The 22,301-nt window shown below is 33.7% G+C and overlaps 1 protein-coding gene across 1 annotated transcript in view; it reads right to left on the reverse strand.

Annotated features, from left to right (window-relative positions):
• Positions 1-22,301, reverse strand: part of LOC132738510 (centrosome-associated protein 350-like) — a gene marked incomplete at both ends in the record, with an annotated part of 49,320 nt that overhangs the window by 15,393 nt on the left and 11,626 nt on the right. Inside the window, 10 exon segments of the mRNA XM_060726016.1 lie at positions 1,287-1,379; positions 3,545-3,779; positions 7,370-7,562; positions 9,075-9,247; positions 9,612-9,749; positions 12,480-12,901; positions 15,943-16,064; positions 16,640-16,956; positions 17,310-17,555; positions 21,373-21,471. Coding sequence (XP_060581999.1) covers positions 1,287-1,379; positions 3,545-3,779; positions 7,370-7,562; positions 9,075-9,247; positions 9,612-9,749; positions 12,480-12,901; positions 15,943-16,064; positions 16,640-16,956; positions 17,310-17,555; positions 21,373-21,471 — 2,038 coding nt within the window.

Below are 22,301 nucleotides of genomic sequence, written 5' to 3' on the forward strand. Positions count from 1 at the left end.
GTGTGAAAAATGTCTCGAGATCGAAGGTGTCAAAATAATCGAAGGACTTCGACTTATTTGTGGTAAATTGTACTAGATTTATTCTATACGGACCACGAAAAAACTTCGACACATCAAAAAATTCGACACATAAAATCTCGACTCATAAATAGGTTTTTATATGGAAAATATAAGAGAAAAAATCGGGACTTTCATTTTACTTCGACACATCGAGAAAATCGACTAATCGAAGTTCGACTCATAGAAGTTCTACTGTAGTTATCATTGTCTTTTAGAAAATTACAATATCAGTGTAAAAGTTTTCTATTTTTGTCATGTTTTATCAAACAAAGCATCTGATTCTTGTAAACTGTCCAAGAAGATATTTCCTTAAACAAGTAGAATTTGAAACGGAACTGAGCTTATCAGGATGCATGCAAGATAGCTCTACTTACTCTTATTGAAAAGCTATCACTAAATGTGATTAATACCCCCCCCCCCCCGACTGCTTCGGAAATGAGGAAGTTGAGGAAGTTACTAGTAACAGAATACCTTGTAAAAGAATTGAAATAGAGTTATGGTTGTGGGCAATTAAGATAGTTGTGGTTCTTGTACATTGCATTTCCTTCCACTTAAAGTTGACAATTGATAAAGTTAGATTGAATTACTCTGTAATAAGTCAAGATAGAGTTTTCGTTCTTAAGCACTGCTTTTCCTCTCACTGCGCTTGATCATAGTCTGAAGTTGCATTGAATTCCAAACATTAGTTTTTAAGTTATGCACAGGACAATACAAAGTAACAAAGGGCACTAACTCTAAAATGAGTCAAGAAAGAGTTATGGTTCCAGTGCACTGCCATTCCTCTGAATATATACTTGACATTGTACAAACTTGTATTGAATTCAAACCTGTTGATTTCATGTGATGTTCTGTGACAAGGAAAAGAAACAAAGGAAAATCTCTCTATAATTACTCTGGATAGAGTTATGGTTCTTGTACACTGCACTTCCTCTTATTGTGCTTGGCCATTGTATAAAGTTGTTTTGAATTCCAACCAGTACTTTTCAAGTTATGCTCCAGACAAGGAATAGTAACAAAGCACAATAACTCTGTAATTAGTCAAGATGATGTTATGGTTCTTGTGCACTGCACTTCCTTTCAATGTGCTTGACCATTGTAAGAAGTTGTATTGAATTCCAACCATAAGTCTTCAAGTTATGCTCCAGACAAGGAAAATGTAATGAACCGCTAGATTGGTGACTCCTATATACCCCCACCCCAAACTTTGTTTCGGGGTAAAACTATACCTTTCAAAAGACTGTGTGTAAGATTCTTCACCAACAGTTTCCTCATCTCCATAATGTTCTTCAGATTTTATACCTGACTTTGACTGCTTTGATCTTTGAAAAGAAAATTAGAAAATTCAGTTTTTCAATATCATTTTAACAAGATAAATATTTCAAGAACAAAGCTGTAACTTAACCTTTTACATCATATTGACAAGTTTTCATGGCTTTTCAACCCCCCCCCCCCCACACACACACACACGCTCACCCTTTTTGGAGGCCTCTAATAGTGAAACAAATGCCATATTTAGGCCCCAAACACTGTTTTTCGTTTAGGAAGTGTCGTTAAAAAAAGTGATCACTTTTTTGGCGCCATCCCCTACCAAATTGATACAGCAATGGAGTGCCCATTTCTGCTTTGGGGTTTGAAGGGGGGTCTATCTTAAGGTAATGTGTTACCATGCTGAAAAGCTTTTTCCTCTATCTAAATCCATTGAGAAGTGGCAGCACTTTGAAGTCAGTTTTGAGGGAAAAACAACGAAAAATAGTGATTTTTAGCAATTTTTCCATGGTAACAGGAAATTTAAGATAGAATGACAATGGTCCAGTCAACACTTGTGCCAAGTTTGATCAGTAATGAACCATTTTGTATTTTCATAGCAGTTTAAACTTGTAACAGGAGACTTTTCAATGAAAACAGCCATTTTTAACAATATGCTCATGCAGTAAAAGGTTAAGAAACACAAAAGATGCTTAGACCAAACTAAAGTCACGACCTCAACCAGAGGAGAAACCAGTAGAAATCTCATAATTTATTAACTCATCTTGACCAACTAACCTTGAACCCCATCCAAGTGTGGAAATCTATACAGTACCAAAACAACACATACAAAAAAATCATTAAATAAAGTATTATATACAAGAGCAATCAGTGATCACATGTGTCACCTTATATTAGCTAATTGCATGTTGCAGCTACTGACTGTAGCAGACGACACAAAAATCATGAACATGGCAAAACACATTTTTTAATTCAAGGGCCATGACTCGGCCAAAAATCTTTCAAGTGGAAATCCATGTAAAATGTGTAAGTACTTGAGCTACCAATCAATCCTGTAGTTTCATTGAAATTGCATTGGTGGTATAATAGGAGTTATATAATAGTCCGGACAAACTTTATTAACACTTTTTTATTGAAGGGCCATTACTCAGCCAAAAATCATTCAAATGAAAATCTGTGTAAAATGTGTAAGTACTTGAGCTACCAATCAATCCTGTAAAGTTTCATTGAAACTCAGCATTAATGATACAAGAGGAGTAGTTTGGACAATTTAAAAATATGAATCATTAAAGGGCAAGAACTCTTGACAAAAATCATTAAAACTGGAAAATGCCAATGAAATGCTCAACTAGACTTGGAACTGATCATTCCTGTAAACTTTGGATGAAATTGTAGCAGTTGTTTTTTTAGGAGTAATCCGGACAAGTTTTGTGACGGCCGGACAGAGGGACACTTTTCAGATGAATAAACAGGGATGCCAACAGACAATTTGGAAAAACGAGGAAAATAACACGAGGGGTCATGGGGGCTGCGTAGTCATGGGGGACCCAGGGGCGAAGCCCCCTGAAGCTCAAGGGTTTTCATCCTTTTCAGATGGTCTAAAATTCATTTCCTTTTAGTGCTTTATCACATATTTTCATCAACTGATATTGATATTTACTGATATTTATTTTGACGAAATCATCACCAATGCGGACGGTTGTCTCGTTGATCAGATATTCACATTTACTGTGTTCTCTAACCATTTCAAATTAAACTTATTTTTTACATTTTTGTCAAGTCTTTGATTTTCGAAGCGTTGTTGGAGTTAATTGGCTAATCGGCCGACATTTTGTTTTCTTCAACTACAGAAAGACGCTACGATTGGTCTGTATATTTAACGCTATCGTTCATTGGCTTACTATAAAAGCGACAATAACTGAACATACCCGAAAAGCCGTACGGTCTAAATATTTACGGTACGGTCTAAACATTTACAATCGGCGGACAATAGACGGTAGCAAACTCGGCGTAAGAGACCCCCACCCACCAAATATTCTCCTCGGATTTACATTGTTCTCAAAAGTGGTTCGAGGATCTCGAAATCCGCGGATTTCCGCGGATCAGCGGAAAATTGGCATCCCTGAATAAAACAGAGGAATTTTCTGCTGAACAATTTCATAAATTCATTTTTAAGGTCATCTTAGCAAACAGTCCACAGGCAATCAGTCAAACTCACCTTGTCCTCTCAACAGGACTCAGAGTGCGTAGAGATTCAGAGTTCTGACTGTAAGGACTATCAGCACGCCGGCCTGTTAACCCGGGTGACCTTCTCCCTGTCCCTACAGCTGGTTGGCGCTGAGATGAGCTGGACTTTATGGATGGCCCAGCTGACTGACTCTGAGTCACACTAGCTTGAATTTCTGACTCAGCAGATTTCTTTTTAGACATTGGCTCCCTACCAGGTCTTATCACTGTAAATATAATGCAAATACTATACTAATAGTCAAAAACATTTTAAACTTAAGCAAAAAGATTTTGAACTCTTACCATGCTAAATATTCTAAATTGACTTGCAAACTTTTAAATATTGCATGAAATAATAATGTAATGGATTACCAAATCATTTAATCAAATTTTGTAAAAAAACATGCTTATTTTTAATGTAACTCAAAGTGAATTCAGTCCATAATGGAATGTCAATTATATCATAAATAATCATGTTGAAAGCATTTAGTATGATACATTGGAACAAACCATGAAAGCACTACATATGAAAGTTGTTTTTGTGAGATACATGATCTGGTATTATATATCTACGAGGTTGTTCAAAAAGAAATAGGGTTAAAGCTTCATATTTAACTCAATTTAAAATATTTTTATATATATACACAGCATTTGTAAAATGTTTTCTACAATTTGAGCATAAGTTTATTAGATTATTCTGCTAAACGCGTGTTCCCTGTGATATTGAATAACGATGGTAACAAGCACTTGGCGCAGCAAATCAAACTAGAGCTGTTGGTAGGACAGCTTGCTCGACTATTCTTATTGCTTGATAGTAAAAGAGCCTTGATAATGAAAAATTTCTATGTTTACAAAAAGGCAAAATTTTTCTTTAAAAACATGTTACAGTTTTAGGCCTTCAGGAGAAAGTCCTATTATGCTCTCAAAGAAGAGTATAAAATTTCAACTTGTTTCAAAGCCATAATGTCCAAATTTGATGTCATTCAGATATGATATGACTAATATAAATTATAAAGTTTTAACAGTAGTTTTCATAGCATTAAAAAAAAACAGAAATTTTGTGCTAGAGTTAAGTTTGGCCAACATATTGGCAATGCTCAGTCAGATACATACATGTATAAAATGATTAAATTATCACAGGACAATTAATCAGTCACCAAAACACTTTTTTCAGCTGGCAAAAGTAGTTTAAGTAATTTAAAGGCAGTGAATGCGAGATCACAAACAGGAAAGGGCAAGGATGAAAGAAACTAGAAATGTGTCATCATGCCACGGATGCCCCCGCATGCAGCCAAAATTTCAAATGTTATAATATTTAGTTCCAAATTTGTTTGCACAAATTATTTTTTTCATTCTAAGTTCAAAGCCCTTAAAACTTTTCAATGTTAACACAAACCATTTTTATACAATGTTCAAGGCACTGAAATTATTCAGTCTTAACCATTTTTATACAATGTTCAAGGCACTGAAATTATTCAGTCTTAACCTTTTAAAAATAGCATATTGCATATTTGTAGCCAACATAATGGCTATATACATTTCCACAAAAGTATGAGTGCTGAAACTGAAAGTTCAAAATTTTTCCAACATTCAGGAAAGATAAGTTTGTCTAAAATCATTGAACCACGACCAAATTCAAACTTAAACTGCTTATTCCTAAGATGTATCTATATTATTTTCAAAGTGAAAGGGACATAACTCTGCCAAAAAATCATCGAACCATGACCAAATTCCAACTTGACCTGCGCATTCCTTTGACATATCCATATGTCAATTTTGAGTTGAATATGTAACACTGTTGGGTTGATAATGAACAGAAACTGTAAATTTCATATCATTTTCAAAGTGAAAGGGGCATTACTCTGCCAAAAATCATTGAACCATGACCAGATTCGAACTTGGCCTGGGCATTCCAAAAACATATCCATATGTCAAATTTGAGTTGAATGTGTAATATTGTTGGGGAGATAATAAACGGAAACTGAAAATTTCATATTATTTTTTAAAGTGAAAAGGGGCATAACTCTGCCAAAAATCATCGAACCAAGACCAAATTTGAAATTGACCTGCGCATTCCTTTGACGTATCAATATGTCAAATTTGAGTTGAATGTTTAATACTGTTGGGGAGATAATAAACAGAAACTGAAAATTCATATTATTTTCAAAGTAAAAGGGGCATAACTCTGCCAAAAATCATCGAACCATGACCAAATTTGAACTTGGCCTGCGCATTCCTTTGACGTATCGATATGTCAAGTTTGAGCTAAATGTGTTGTACGATTGGGGAGATAATGAACGGAAACTGAAAATTTCATATCATTTTCAAAGTGAAAGGGGCATAACTCTGCCAAAAATCATTGAACCATGACCAAATTTGAACTTGACCTGCGCATTCCTTTGACGTATCCATATGTCAAGTTTTGAGTTGAATGTGTGTTGTACCATTAGGGAGTTAATGAATGGAAACTGAAAATTTCATATTATTTTCAAAGTAAAAGGGGCATAACTCTGCCAAAAATCATCGAACCATGACCAAATTTGAACTTGACCTGTATTTTTCTCATGACATATCAATATGTCAAGTTTGAGTTGGATGTGTTGTACCGTTGGGGAGATAATGAACGGAAACTGAAAATTTCATATTATTTTCAAAGTAAAAGGGGCATAACTCTGCCAAAAATCATCGAACCATGACCAATTTCGAACTTGACCTGTATTTTCTCATGACATATCCATATGTCAATTTTGAATTGAATGTTTTTTAACCGTTTGGGAGATAATGAACGGAAACTGAAAATTTCATATTATTTTCAATGTAAAAGGGGCATAACTCTGCCAAAAATCATCGAACCATGACCAATTCGAACTTGACCTGTATTTTCTCATGACATATCCATATGTCAAATTTGAGTTCAATATGTGCAAGGGTTATTAAGATAATGAACGGAAACTGATGATGACGGAAGGACGGAAGGACGGAATGACGGAATGACGGAATGACAGAACAGGGTAACACTATATGCCCCTGCCATTATATGGCGGGGGCATAAAAAATTGATGTAACATTAACAACATCAATTGCAAAAGCAGTTAGCACTACAAAAGGAGCAACAGTAAACAGTCCATGTACTGTCCAGGATATTTGATATCTGCATCAGGTCTAATTAATCAGTTCTGACCAAAGAATTATTAGACCTAAAGTTATTTTCTCTTGTAAAACTGTGTAAGTAAATTAAGAAATGTGAACAGTAGAGCTGCAGTCCTATTACTTTTTGAACAACCCAGGTATATATAGCATTCTAGAACAAAATATTGTCCTCATATAAGAACATACATGTATGTTCATACTAAATCACTCAGAACTCTGTTAACTTTTTTTCTAAGGAAATATTTGATATGAATATCCAAATGGTACATTTTAAAATGTTTAAATACTGATGAAAGATATTCCCGTCACTTTAACCATTATACATTTATCTATTACTTTTGTATCAAAGTAACCTATAAAATGTTGTTAACTTGTCCAATATTATGAATACCAGTGCTAGAAAAAAGGAGAATTTATAAATATGTGATTTATAAAATAAACAGCAAACTCCTTGATTAAGAGAGGTTTGACCCCTCGAAACCTTGGATGATATAGTTATTTATTTATTGTTTCCACAGTGATTTCTAACTTGTACAAAAATGTCTTGTCCAAGAAATGTAATAGAGAAGCAAGATAATTGCTCATAGACTTGTTTAAAATAAATCAATATGAGATATAACATGGCATGTAAGATCCTTTATATGTACAAAGAAACAGTAAAACTTACGTCGTTCTTGTCTACGAGAATAAATACTGAACACATTAAATTCATCTGTGCGAGAATCGTCCCAAGAGTTACTGGCCTTGTTGGTAGCAGGGTGGGTGGGACGAGGGATATTGAGTTGTGTGGTACCTTTACTAAGGCCCGTCTGACTGGAACTTCCAGCATGAAACTCCGCCTTCCGCAGACCCGTACCAATCTAAAAGAAAAACCATGATCTCATGTAATGAACAAAAGACAATAAAGCAAATCACTAAATTACTCAAATATCAGATTTTCTTTTCATTTTTGTTGTCACACAAAACTGTAGAGATTGAATGGCAAGAGTAAACAGTATAAAGCCCGGTCAGACAGCACAGGAATGCAGAGTGGCCTGGTTTTAAACTGGTGGCAAAGAGTAATCACTTTTGGTTTCAGCAGGTGAGGTGTTAAGAACAACAATTCTTTTTAGAAATGATGTTATATTAACATTTGTTTTATTTTCCAATCCATCAGTAAAATGGAAAGCCAGCACATGTCCATACAACCCACATACACTCAATAATGTTATTTTTATTAAGAAAACCACCAACTAACAACAGAAATTTGTTAGCCGGGGCTTCATGTTTGCAATTTTGCATTATAATTAGGTTATGTATGGCAAGGATGAAGACCAGAGATAAAAAGGTTAATACGTTCGAATCAGCAAATAATTTGGAAATTTTACTAAAAAGTTAAAAACTACCAGATTTTAAACAAGAGACAATGAAAAATTCACTATGAATTATTTTTGACACATAAAACAAGATGTTAGGCAAGCTTAATCATTAAACTTTAATTAAGCACCTAAAACTCACTTTTTAAAGGAGAAAAAATGGGTCAAAGACATAAAAGGCGGGTTGCATTTGTATACCAAATATCATGATGCTGTGATGTTATGAAAAAAATTTACCACCGACCATTAATGTTTAAAATTTAACTATGTTGGCAAACAGATAGTGGGTGAGCGACAGACCTGAAATGGACTCCCATGGTATGGGATTATGTGTCTATGCTGAATGCCAAATATCAAGAGGCTGTGACAAGTAGTTGGTGAGAAAACTGTTAAGAAATTTTCCTACCATTAAAGTCGAAAAATTTAACTAACTCCGTAAACAGGAAGTGGATCAGCTACAGATCTGCAATCTAATCCCAGGATATGGGACCAGGTGTCAATGCTGTATGCTAAATATCAGGAGGCTCTGATAAGTAGTTGCTGAGAAAACTGTTACGAAAAGTTTTTCCCCGCCAGCCCTCAGCCCAACATTCACCATACTATAACCCTGGTTTGCACCTGTGCAACCCTGCCAATTAGCATTTTTGATGGTGTTTAGGTAGTGTATACAAAAGTTTTCCGACAAACTCCGTAACAATTATCACAAGAACTCCTGACAAGTTATCTTCAGACATAATTCAGGCATATTCTGGCACCTTAGGCAAATGCTGGCACTTTGATAATAACTAGTTTCTTTTACAAAGGTTGGTCAGTTTACTAACACCCTCACATGGGCAAAGGATTCCATTGAATGCTGCCCTCTCTAAGACAAAACCAGGTAAATGGTGGCACCTTTATAGAACTAGTTTATGATATATGACTGGTCACAAAGTCACATCAGTCTAGCACAGAATAGCACAATGCCTATCACATAAGATATTATATATGAAGTCCTGTTAAGGTATAGCTCACACTTACTTTCCTGCCTTGCAATTCTTCCTCATCAGAATCGTCAGTTAACGTAATCTCACTAAAGGTAGAGGTCTCTGTTATCGTTGTATCTTCACCAATATCATTGGTTCCTGAGATTAACTTGGGCTGGTTCCCTGCTGTAATCCCAACATCAGGTTGCCTTGTCTGAGGCTGGGAACCTGTAAATATATAATTCTTACATGCACTCTATTTCTATATATCAATTATTTCAGGAATGTGGGGGAATATTGATGCAGCTTATGAACTTTCCTATTTTAGCTTTATAGTTTCCATATAAGAATTCACTGCAACAAAGCATAACTCGAACCAACACAAGCAAACCAAACTAGACGTACAAAATATTCTCCCCTTGAAACTAACCAACACTTTATAACATTCATACTAAAATTAATATAATTCTAGACTTAAGAAAATTTGCAGATTATAAAATATAAACAACACAACAGTAAGAGTCATATTTTAAATATCATCTTAATATTCTCCATTCTTAGGACTGATATTACAATGTGAAACATAATTTACCTGGAAGATTTGTTTTAAACACAGAATGATCTTCGTTGGCTCCTATCACACGATCATATCGTGACATGAATTCTTCCTCTCGGTCGCGATGTGACGTATCATCATTCCATCTCACTGTAGGACGTGAAGTAGCACCATCTAAAATTGAAATTATCAAACACTGAATTCATCATTTTTCAAATAAAAACCTGCAAGTACACAAGCTATGGTTTCATCATACGAAACATAAATAAGCAAACACAAAATTACTTTTTATTTTCCAATTTTTTAAGCACTATTTGTTGCATATATTTCATAAATGAAACCAATGATAAAACAATTTTCCCATTTTTCAACCACTATTTGTTGCACATGTATCATAAATGTAACCAATGATAAAACAACTTTATGACAGTCATAAAACAAACACTGGAAACTTAAGTCTTGACTGCTAAATAACAATACATACACATTATGTGATATTTTAATATATGTATTCATGTGAAGTGTCACTAAAATATTCTAGAGTGGGTGGACCAACGCTCGGCATAAACATACTATATTTTATATAGCAAATTCAAATCAACGTCAACAAACCTCAATGTTATATGTCCATTTTCAAGACCGATGATATTGTTTTATATAGCCATTGTGTAAAATTCGCTAATCACATAATGATGTGCATGGCTGGAGCTATAGATAGTCCGGATAAACAAGAGTGGTTTGCGTGAAATTGTACCATAGCTCGGTGTACAATACTACATAATGCAGGATTGTTTTTCGAATAAAATCTCTTTTTATCTTATGATGAAAACATATTGAATAAATTGTAACAACCAAATTAGGTTCATACATTTACAAGTACCCAACTTTTAGTTTAAATTTCACAGCCCCAGAACACTAGTGTTAAAAGATTTTAATAGTTTATATGTTGGGGATTACATACGGTTGTTCGTTTGCTATTAGAATATTCACGCGACTTTACCAGCAGTGAACCACACCAGGATAAAATGGTGAAAGATGTAAATAAAAGCACCAGTGACCTAAATCGGAGATAACTCGAGACATTTTCAGATATTCTAAAAAAAATATTTTTTACGCCGAGCATTGGTATGCGCCGAGCATTGGTCCAACCACTCTAGTATGACCAGCAAATTTATTTAATATTATTGTTCATCTACTCTCATTACATACATACATAGTGTAACATTAATATCAGTAATATGACTAGCAACCATAATTATTATCCTTGTTCATTATGGTAATGTATACCCCTCATTATATAGATGTGTAGTATTTTCTCGTTGCCATATTATGGTTTATATAAAAGAACAAAAAGGGCGCAACTATGGTATATTCGTATTAAAACTAGTTCGAATGAATTACAGTGTCCCCTGTAACTGTAACCATTGAGTTATCATTTCACTAAATTTGGGACTAAATTGAACTGTTTTTATTAACTGTTGATTTATACCAATTCTAAACATTTTTAAGCATATTTGCAGCACTTTTAAGTACATTTCAAGAGAGTTATCAAATTCAAAGACTTTAAAGCACTTTTATTTTTTCATTTTTAAGCACTTTTAAGGGACTCAATTTAAGGACTTTTTAAGACTGTACAAACCCTGACTTGTAAATACCAGCTGATGAGTGGAATCTTATACCCCTGCATACAGATGATATTTTTTTTCTGTGCTACTAAAGTAATTCTAAGATTTTATTCCCAATCGAACGCTTACTTTTTTTACTGTCATAAACTCTTAATATTCTTCATCTTATCCATTAAACTGATGACTTCAAATCAAACTGTTTTAAATAAAAACTGGTAACAAAAAAAGTGTTTGTTTTTTTTATTGTTTTTTTATTTTTAAATATGACCAAATCCACTAAAATGTTTCTATTAAAACCTATGATTACTGCCTTAATAAATGGAATATTGAATTATTCAAATGTCAAGGAACAAATGACAACTTAATAATTTTCTGTAAACATTTTCTTGTTTGAAAAGTTATAAAACTTTCGGGCAACTGAAGGGCCTCATATCAGTGAACACCATATACAATCTCTTTTAGAGTGTTTGTTTTACTTCGGGAATATTTTCCCCATTGTTGACTTAAAGCACATTATGCTTATTTTAAATATTGACTTTTCAACATTTTGTCCACCCACATTCATTAAAGCCACCTCTCAGTTATTCATAGTGAATTTTTTATATCTTTGTACACAGCAAAAATTAAGGAGATTTTTTGTTAATAAACAGACCATGTCTTAAAGATAATCTATTTAAAGTTAACCTTTCCATAATCATTACTAAAGAGTTTTGATGTTTTTCACATAACATGCATTATCTCCCCTGGCCACCATTTGAGCGTCATTCCCAATATATTACGTCATGTTTAAGAATGAGTTAAAAGCTCTTTCAACTCTTATCATCTTTATGTATGCATCATCACTAACTTCACGGTTATGGCATATTGTCATGAGGCACAGGTGTTTTAATTATTCAAAGTGAAGATACAGCACTTTTAAGGTGAACCCCAAATATATTATTAAATATGTAACAAAATAAAAAAGTTTTAAAAGATTCAGTTAAAAATTAAAATCTGCTAAAATTTCATTTCAAGTATCAAAATAAATGTAATCTAGGAAGGCAAATTATCTAGGCTAAAACTGCTTTACCTTATTTCATCTAAAGCTCAAACAATTCTTTACAAGTGTTAATCTTTTAGAATTTTTGCATGCTGCTATGTGTAATTTTCATCTACAGAAATTTTGTATTTTTGTATTGTAAAGAACAAGCATGTTAAAAATTAAAATTGGCAATAATAATTTACACACCTCCGATTATCATTACATCAAAACAGCAAAAATTTATTATTTTCAACTTACTTTCATTTTTATTAGTACTGGAGGTTTGAGCCTGAATTTTTCTCGCTTCTTCCTTTAACCGATTCTGTAAGGTTGCAGCCGTGTCTTTAATAGCCTGTATTCTATCTGCACGACTTCGTGGTAATCCATCGTTCTGGCGATTACGGTCACTTAAATAATGTTCCTGACTGTTCATGCTACCATAAGCTCCGGCTAGCGACGGTGGCTCCTCGTTTAATTTGGCCTGTAAGGCTTGTGAGAATTTATTTGTAACTCCGCCAATATCGAAAGTAAAATCACCAAAAGTTCTTATATTTGAAGATTCATTTTCAACTCGTGGTTGTATGTTTGTATGAGTTTTGTTCACTTTTAACACTTCTTTATTATTACTACTACTAAATGTTTGACGGGTGTTACTTGGTGCATCCACATTCATTTTCGACCTGCAACAAAAATACAAAACAAAAACTGAGAAATGAGGTCAATACTAACAATGTAATCATACATACGAGGGACGGTCAGAAAATATCCGGACTTTTCATGCTTCTCTCTTTCCACGTGCAGCTTTATACACACATTATATATTGGTGAAAACTACATTCATTCGCCAATAACATGGTCAGTTTATTTTCAATGATAGTTGTGTATACACAGTATTTTGCCCTCTGATATATGATAGGTGTTTTGTCTATCATGGACTCTTTGTTAGAGGAACAACGCTCTGTAATAAAGTTTCTGGTTGCAGAAGGTGAAAAGCCTTGAATGAATTGATACAGTGTTCGAATATTTATAAAGAAGGCAAGATTCACTCATTTTGGACAACAACAATCAACACGCTAATTAGATTAACTTTTATAATAACAGCTCAACTTGTTACAAACATAATTATCATTATGACACGCGCTATTGAGCAATTATCGTCTGTTTGTGTTTTTCACAGTCTGAAGGGAACAGACGAAAGAAAACTATTAGTCGAGATAAACAAAGGATAATAGTGTGTAAATAACTGTTGGGGCTGAAATTTTATATCGAGATACTGAAAATATCGAAATAAAAATATCGAGATAAACAAATATATCCAATATAGATAAAGAAGGAAGAAAATCGGGACTTTCAAAATTTCATCGTGATAACGAAATATCAAGAAAAGCGATGTCGAGATAAGGATAGTTGACTGTATTAAAAGAGATTTAAAGGAACAATATAGAAATAATATAGTTGAAATAAATGACAAATTATATTTAAAATGTATTCAAGTAAATTTGGTCCAAGCTGATTTAAAGCTGCACATGCCTCCAGAAGATAACAGAAAATCTACTGTCTAGTATTATTTCAAAAGTTCTCTCCTAAAAAGCTTTTTATTTACAATTATTTTTGAAATAGAATAAAAATGAACAGCACAACTAAGTTTATTATATCTTTTCTTTTACCCACTTTTCTCCAAGGCAACAATAACATAAATTCAAAAAGAGTTTTCTTTTCACTTTACTTACTCAATTCTTTTTACAGATAGACCTTCTTGCAATCTTAAAGTTAAGCTTATGTAAATAGGAAAATTAAAACTTAACAAACTTTCAATATTTATTTAAGAATCAACACTTTTACGACCATTTAACTTCAAAACAGCATTAGGTAAGTCGCCAACCCTTATACCCAGTCCCGAACCCTTTGACAAAATTCTTTATTCAAGATATTGACACGCATGGTCCCTAACCTGATATAAGTAAAAAAGTTTCTTCATAATATTTGTAATAATTTGACTTTTGCAAAAAGATTTTAAACTCTCAGTTATAGAAGTTCGAGGAAGTTTGAAAATCAGCTTATAAGCTCTTTCATTACTAACCCTTGTTCTTGACCTTTTATTCTCCTAAAAATGCCCTGCACTGACTTCAGGCTGGGATTGTGTTGTTAGAGCAGTAATCAGTGTAAAGTCTGGTCAAACTGAACAATAATGTAGCATACACTGACTCTTAACTTAGACATACCTAGAAATTATCAGTAAGTCAGGCCATGGAGGTATATATCTTCTATAAAACTAACATAAAACATTAAAGTGACCAGAGGGGACCTTACTTATATATTCAAAAAGTTACTGCTATTTACACAGTGTGACAAAATCAACCTAATATAAATGACATAAACTTTAATAAAATTTACAGTATGTAATGATGGGCGTCAAATTTTTGTTTAAAACTAATAAAAGTTATCTCTTAACAAAATCATATATATAATATACACCCCTTATTAGTCTAGGACAGAACCTTGATAGAAGGAATTGTTTTAACCTATTGACCGGTGCTTTGACGTTTGCATTTTGATAATAAACCAATCAAAATGTTCAAAACCAACCTTTAAACCTAACTTCGAAAGATGGCACTGACTTACAGTTAATAGATGTATCACTTTATGAATGACCTTAGCTACAACAATGTCTATTAACAAACTATCATATTGAATTAATTCAATGGACTTTTTTCTAAACTGAAAATGGATCTGTTGATTACAGGTACAGCAATGTCTTTGAACAAACTTAGTAATCATATTGAATTAATTCAATGGAAACGTCTGGAGTTAAACATAGAGTTGCCCATTAAACCCTTAGCCCTGCTTGCAGTAATTGCTTCTACCAATGCGACTGGTGCAGACCAAAATCGGCCGGCACATCTATGCACTGAGAGCTTCACAATATTTCAAGGACAAGTATAAAGCTTGTTTTGAGCCCCTACCCCGCATCCCCTCCCCTTCTCCATAACCGCACCTTATTTTGACAGAAAATAAGTTATTTTCTAATAATACACATAACTACAGAAAATCTAGCAGGGGTAAAAAGAAAGATTATTTTCACTCTAATAAAACTCTATAAATTCTCACATGCAGAGACACATAGGTTAAGAAAACCAAAACTATGGATGATCCAGGCATGTTTTTCAAATTTCATTGCACTTTTATAATTCTTTAAATTAACATAACATTGATTCTACGATCATTTTATTTTACACATACTTACAAAGTGCTTGAGACATTGACATTGAAATTAATTTTTCTTAACTTGTCAATATTTACTCACACTTCAATAAAAAATCAAGGTCAAAGAACAAAATCAAAACTCATGTTTTGACAGGGGGAGTGGTGGGGTTGTCTTCTAATATGGAATAAGCCTTCTTATATGATTTTGATATATCAAATAATTCATGCTTTCATTTGTATTTAGTAACTACTGAGGTGAGCTAAAAAATGCATAATGCTTCTTATAAATTTTACCCCTTAAATTTTTCAGAATTCCCATTCCTCACTCTAGATTTTGAGCGGTAAAAACATGTTGACTTTTAACATAATCTGGAGCTGTGAAAAATAGAATTTATTTCAACCTTGCATGATCACACAAATAAAATGGGGATCACCAACCTCCTTTTCAAGTTATCAAATATTATGTCTAATGTAACTCTAGCATATGCCTTTAACAGCTAGAAAAACATTATTTTACCTCCTTGGCGAAGTATTAGGAGAGTTATCATCAGACCCGTCCCCGGTTAGAGTAGAGCTACTGTCACTTATCTCCATATCCTCATTGTCATGGTTTTCTTTATTCTCAGGGTCAGAACTCATCTGTAAACATAAACATATATTGTTTTATATCTTCTATTGACATAAAACTATAACAATTAACAAATTACCAGTTTCTTAGCCTATGATGCCCCTGGATCTATCACTTAAGATACATTGCTACAAAAGGTTTAAACCAGTAATGAGGTCAATGGGTGTGTCATTTGTAAATTCACAAAAGGAGACTTAAATGTTTTTTCCAATACAAGTCTATAAAAATTAATTGACTTTAACCCCGGGGCATGATTTATTTAACTTTTATAGAGGACCAAAAGGTGATGCCACAAACCAAATACATGTATCTAGGCTCTGTGCATTGTAGTTTCAGTAAGTAGATTTTTGAAAGCTTCCATTTTAAAGTATATTTTACATACAGACAGGAACCACTTATACATTTACATCATTTGTAGAGAACCACCTTAAGTTTGGTGAAAATCCATCACATGGTTTAGGTCGAGATGTTGTTTAAAGAAATTGTGGACAACGAAAGACCACAAACAAACAACCCATCTTAAAATCGGAGCACTTTGCGAGATCATATGATTAAGTCAGATCACAAAATACCAGTGAAAACTTACAAGAAATCTTGTCCTTTCTGAATGATATGATTGTTTCTGCAGATCATTTAACGAAATGCCATGCATCACCTCAAAGTTCTGTCTCTGTCTATTTTTTTCCTTCTTGCCAGCAGCAGCCGACACTTGTGTTGCGTGTTTTTGCTTGTTATACAGTTCTTCAAGCTGTCTTTTACGAGCCTCCTCTTCCTCTCTCATGCGTTTTTCCTCCTCCTTCTGTTGCCGCACTCGTTCAGCTTTCTGACGTTGCATATATCGTCGTATTTGTTCCTGGTCGTAATGACGCTGTTTGGCACATGGTTGCTGAGGATTCTCACTCTCTGATAAACAATTAAAAAATAATTTCATATGTAGTGAATAAATGGTTTGGCTGCTGGGGATTCTCACTCTCTGATAAACAATTAATATATAAAGGATATTCAAGTTTTTTTCTATAAATACAGGATTTACTTTCATAGAGTGGCAGTATACTAGGTTGACTAGGATAGCTCTACTTATTCAATATTCAAGCTAAAAATAAGATAATTCATCCCCCCCACCAGAATAAAACCATTAAACAATGACCTATTTTTCTCAGCTACGACTGAATCATCCATATATAGATGCAGAAATACTAGGCATACTGACTTTGCTTAACATCGTTCTCAAAGCCTTTCTAAGACAGACATAATACCTGTAGGTTTTGGGGCCTTCCGTTTTGGAGCTTTCCATCTTTTCTCTCTTTCTCTTGACTGTTTACGAATTTCTTCATCATCTATATGAAGGTCACTGTAAACTCTACGAGCTTCCTCTGACAGAGCCTTATGGGTTTGAATCTCTGCAGCTGTGGCACTATTAACAGCACCCCGGAGGTGTTCCTCCCCGCCCTGAGTTTCTGGCCTCTCCTCTGTTGGGCTGCTAGCATCATTTCGATAAAATTCTGAAATAACATAATTGAAATTAATAATTTTATTTAATATTACCCTCAGATGGTTACTTTCGATGTATATATTTGTTTTTTGTCAAATGAATATTGTTGTTGCTTTTTTTAATGAGTTTGAGTTAACAACAGCTGACTTAATACACACAATGCCATTGATTCAGTACAATACATATTGGTGATATATCAATATTATACTAAGGATGGCAAATTTCCATGACACATCGCTATATCGAATATTTTTTAACTATCTAGCGGAACATTGGACTTGTTCTACTCCTAAGCGATTGTACCTGTAATAATTCACACAGAGGGCCACCTGACCTCTACTGTGTTGGTGTGACGTAAAATCATACAACCATAACAAAAATGTTTTTTTTACTAAATCCAAAGATCTGTAAGAAGTCAATGCTCTAATTTATTCTCAGTGTGTCTTGGTTTTAATCTTAACACATTTTGTCAATATAATCTCGTCAGTCTGTCCATCTAACAAGCTTCCCTGTATAAACTAACAAGTAATTTCAAATTTCTCTGGAAGTGACTGACTCACATAACTTATCCAACATGATTTCTGAATCAGCTGCGAGACCATTAGATTGAAAATTTGCCTTTTTTGGTGTTTGTCAAAAAATGCTGCCACAATAGAAATCAAACTCAAAGACAAAATTTTAATAAAAATAAATATATGAAAACTGTCAAATATAGGTGACAACAGCTTTTCAGGTATGACAATGCTACCCTACAATAGACGATAAGACAGTATTTATCAATTCATTTAATAATCCAGCACTTTAAGCACCGGACAATCATCTTTAGGACTTTAATGTACAAATTAAAATATAATTCAAATCCTTAAGGGAATCATGGATGGTTAAAAAGGCTAAAGAACTAACTCAATAACCACAATAAAGTTTTAATGAAATCTTACAATATATTAAAACTCCTCACTAATTACCCAGGCCTCAATGAATTTTTTAGGGCCCTGTGGGCGAGTGACCCTCCAAATTCACTCGCCCTTCATAAAATGCAGGGTTCATAAAATGCACTCGCCCTGCATTTTGACGGAAAAAAATTGTAAAAATCAAAGACAAAACTCAAATTACTAATTACTGGTCTATATTAGTACAATTGCCTTTATTAAATCATATATTGTTCAATTATGTTTATAATACTTTTTATTCTTTTATTATATAATCTTCAACATAGCCTGAATACTTCTTTCATTCAAATTTTAACATATCGACCTCATGGCTAATTAAAACATTACCGAATGCGTAATGTATAAAATATTGTCGAATGCTGCTGTTGTTATGGAATCGATTCATCATACTTGTTTGGTAAAGTTTTATACTTAGTCATAAGTTCAGTTTCTGGCTGACAGTATTATGATTGAAATGTCTTCTGCTGTTTGACTTTTTTACCTTTATAGAAACATCATTTGGATCTGGAGAATCTGACCCGCCCTATTGGGCGAGTTTGATCAATTTTTTTTACTTGCCCGACCCAAACTTTACTCGCAAATGCTAGCAGGCAAGAATATTTGACGAAGCCTGATAGCTCATAAAATTATACTTAGATAAAACTTAACAGTATAATTGTTGACATTGTAGACACAGTTTCAAAAAAAAAAAGTTTATTAAAGTCCTAGAAAAAAATCATGATATATGGAATAATATATATATTATATATAAAGCCTTAGGAGTAAATTCCACTTGGAAAATAATTATCAGCAAATATGTACATTTCTCCTTTCCACTATTACAAATCAAACAATCCATCAAACAACCTTAACATTAGATGACCTTGATTTTTCTGATTTATTATAACAAGAAAACCATGATTAATATCAATGACACCACATTTTTCCCATAACCCTGATAATAGGTACACCTGTACATGATTTTCAATGACAAACAAAAAATTCGATAACTTCGATTGTTTGTTGCTTTTTTGTTTGATTTTAAAAAACAGGTTCACTATCATGGAAGTAAACATATGTAAGCTTATAGACAAGTGAAATGTATACAGTATAACCTATGAGAATACTTGAAATAAAGACACAAAAAGATCCTGTATCATTCATGCTTTTTAATTTTAGAACTAAGAACATGACCACATGTCAGATTTTTTCATATTCATGCTTCAGCTCTACTTTCTCCAGATTATAATTATCTAAAATGCTCTATACCCATTATCAAAGGTTATAAACTTCATATTTACCTTTATAAAGACAGAAAAAATATTTGTTTCTCAGGCATAATGGGCCTTTTACAAAACTTACCCATCAAAAACATATCTGGTGCATAATATTCATGAAGACTGGGTGATCAATAGTTCTTTCATTATCTAGATACTAAAATTTCAACTTCTAATGGATTATTCCATATTCTAAACAGGGCAAGTCCACTATACAAATTAGGCAAAAACTAAAAGTGTTATGGATATACTTTTAAAGGTTAAAGCTACACTTTAAGACTTACTGTCCAGTATACATGTAAAGATTCATGACTGGACACAGAGAGTCAATTAACTCTTACTAATCTACATAACTAATACCATAAATCTGCTAGACCTTACACTATAAACAGAGTTACTCTATAATCAGTGGCCTTTATTGCTCAACACAACTAGTTATTATATGCCCGCATTTCCCCTCAATTAATCCAATTTCCAGTTCATTAGTTATGTTTTTATATAGGTAGCTTAATAGTGTAATGAAATGTTTTTATTCTACAGGCTACAGGTCAACTACTTGCAAGGTAAACTCAAATATTTAAGTTCACATTAAACAAGAAGGTGTTCAGTGAAACTCTTATTTACAGCAATATTAATGAAGGTTACATTACAAATATGGGGGAACAGTGAAACCTCAATTTAAATCAGGCATAGTAAAGAGAATGAAGATTATGAGTACAGTGTAACCCTATTCATATCGTAAGTGTAAACCTGTTTTAAATGAGATATTCTACAGAAGATAAAATATGAGTGTTGTACAGTGAATCCCTGATTATATATATCATTTATCCAAATGGGTGAATAGGGAAATCCTGCTTATAACAACAATCCTTTGAGAGATATTTAAGTTTACATTACAGTATAGGTGTACAGTAAAACCCTGTTTAAAACAGCAATCTTTTCAGAGATGAAGTTTATATTACAAATAATTATGGGTGTACAGAAAGTACAAATATAGGTGTACACTGAAACCCTGTTGAAAACAGCAATCATGCTTGTTTGTTTGATTGGGTTTTAGTCACACCGACACAGTATAGGTCATATGGCGACGTTCCAGCTTTACTGGTGGAGGAAGACCTCAGGTGCACTTACATGCATTATTTCAGGCACCTGAGTAGAACCACTGACGTTCCGTAAGCTATCTGCATAGCTTCCTCACATGAAAGAATCCAAAGTCCTTATCAGGATTCGAACCCACAGCGGTGAGGGGCAAGTGGTTTGAAGTCAACGTCTTAACCACTCGGCCACAGGCGTCCCCAATCATCATGTAAATAAAGTTTACAAGTATGGGTGAACAGTATAACCCTCTTTAAAACAGCAATCCGTAGGGAGAAATAACATTACAAATATGGGTGTACAGTAAAACCCTCTTTATAACAGCAATCCGTAGGGAGAAATAACATTACAAATATGAGTGTACAGTAAAACCCTTTTATAACAGCAATCTTAATGAAGGTAGTTCACATTACAAATATAGGTGCAGAGGGAAGCCCAGTGTTTTATCAGGCATACTAACGGGGATTATATTACATTAACTCCTGCGGTTGTAAAATTATTGTAAAACATGTATCAAATCATTTACCAGTATTTTCCTTGTTTCTTGATGGCTTCTTTTTCATTGGACCAAGTTCCCTCAAAATCAATTCTTGACCCACTCTCCAGGATGAAGTAGTAATTATTTCTGAAACAAAACAACGTACTTACATGTATCACGATTCATCCAAATATCAAAACTACCACTCAAGTACTATATTGAAATATTCAGTGCACAGGTATCTGTTCATACTTTGTAAAGTTCATGTAATATCTGATCTTGACTCGTGTAATAATAATAAATTCCTGGAACAGGTCAGTTATTGTGTGATAGCCTCAACTTAATGGAGTGCCAGGGAAAGTTTTAGAAAAGCTCCAAGTTTTTATGTTTCATTGGTTATCATCAACATATGTTTTACCTATTACTTCATATAAATGTTTTTTCACACTGCCCCCCCCCCCTCATCCTTTGAGGCCGCAAATAATGAAAAAAATGCCCTATTTCAGATCCCAAACACTTGTTTTCATCTAAGAATGGTTTTAAAAAAAGTGATCACTTTTTTTGTGCCATCCCCTATCAAAATAGTGCCAGAGTGGGGATGTCCCCCTTCTGCTAGGGGGTTTGAAGGGGGGTCAGCAAACCCCCTCATCTTCAAAGAAATTTGGTCTTGTGAGAGGCTAAAAATAACAGGTCGACCTTAAGGTAACGTGTAACCAACACTGAAAAGCCTTTGACTATCTCAATCCATTGAGAAGTTGCAGCACTTTGAAATCAGTTTTGATGGAAAAACAACAATGCAAAATAGTGATTTTTGGCAATTGTGAGATGTCCCTTCGTTGCTATGGTAAGATTTAACAAGAGAGCCATGATGGCCCTGAGTCGCTCACCAGGAACAACGGCTTTTCAGTGTTGGAATGTCAATATATTCTTATATTAAATTTGAGCATAGAATATGTTTAAACAATAATTTGAAGAAA

Source organism: Ruditapes philippinarum, unplaced genomic scaffold, assembly GCF_026571515.1.
Source record: "Ruditapes philippinarum isolate M1 unplaced genomic scaffold, ASM2657151v2 ctg12017_1_1_1_1, whole genome shotgun sequence".
In the NCBI taxonomy this organism is placed as follows: Eukaryota; Metazoa; Mollusca; class Bivalvia; order Venerida; family Veneridae; genus Ruditapes; species Ruditapes philippinarum.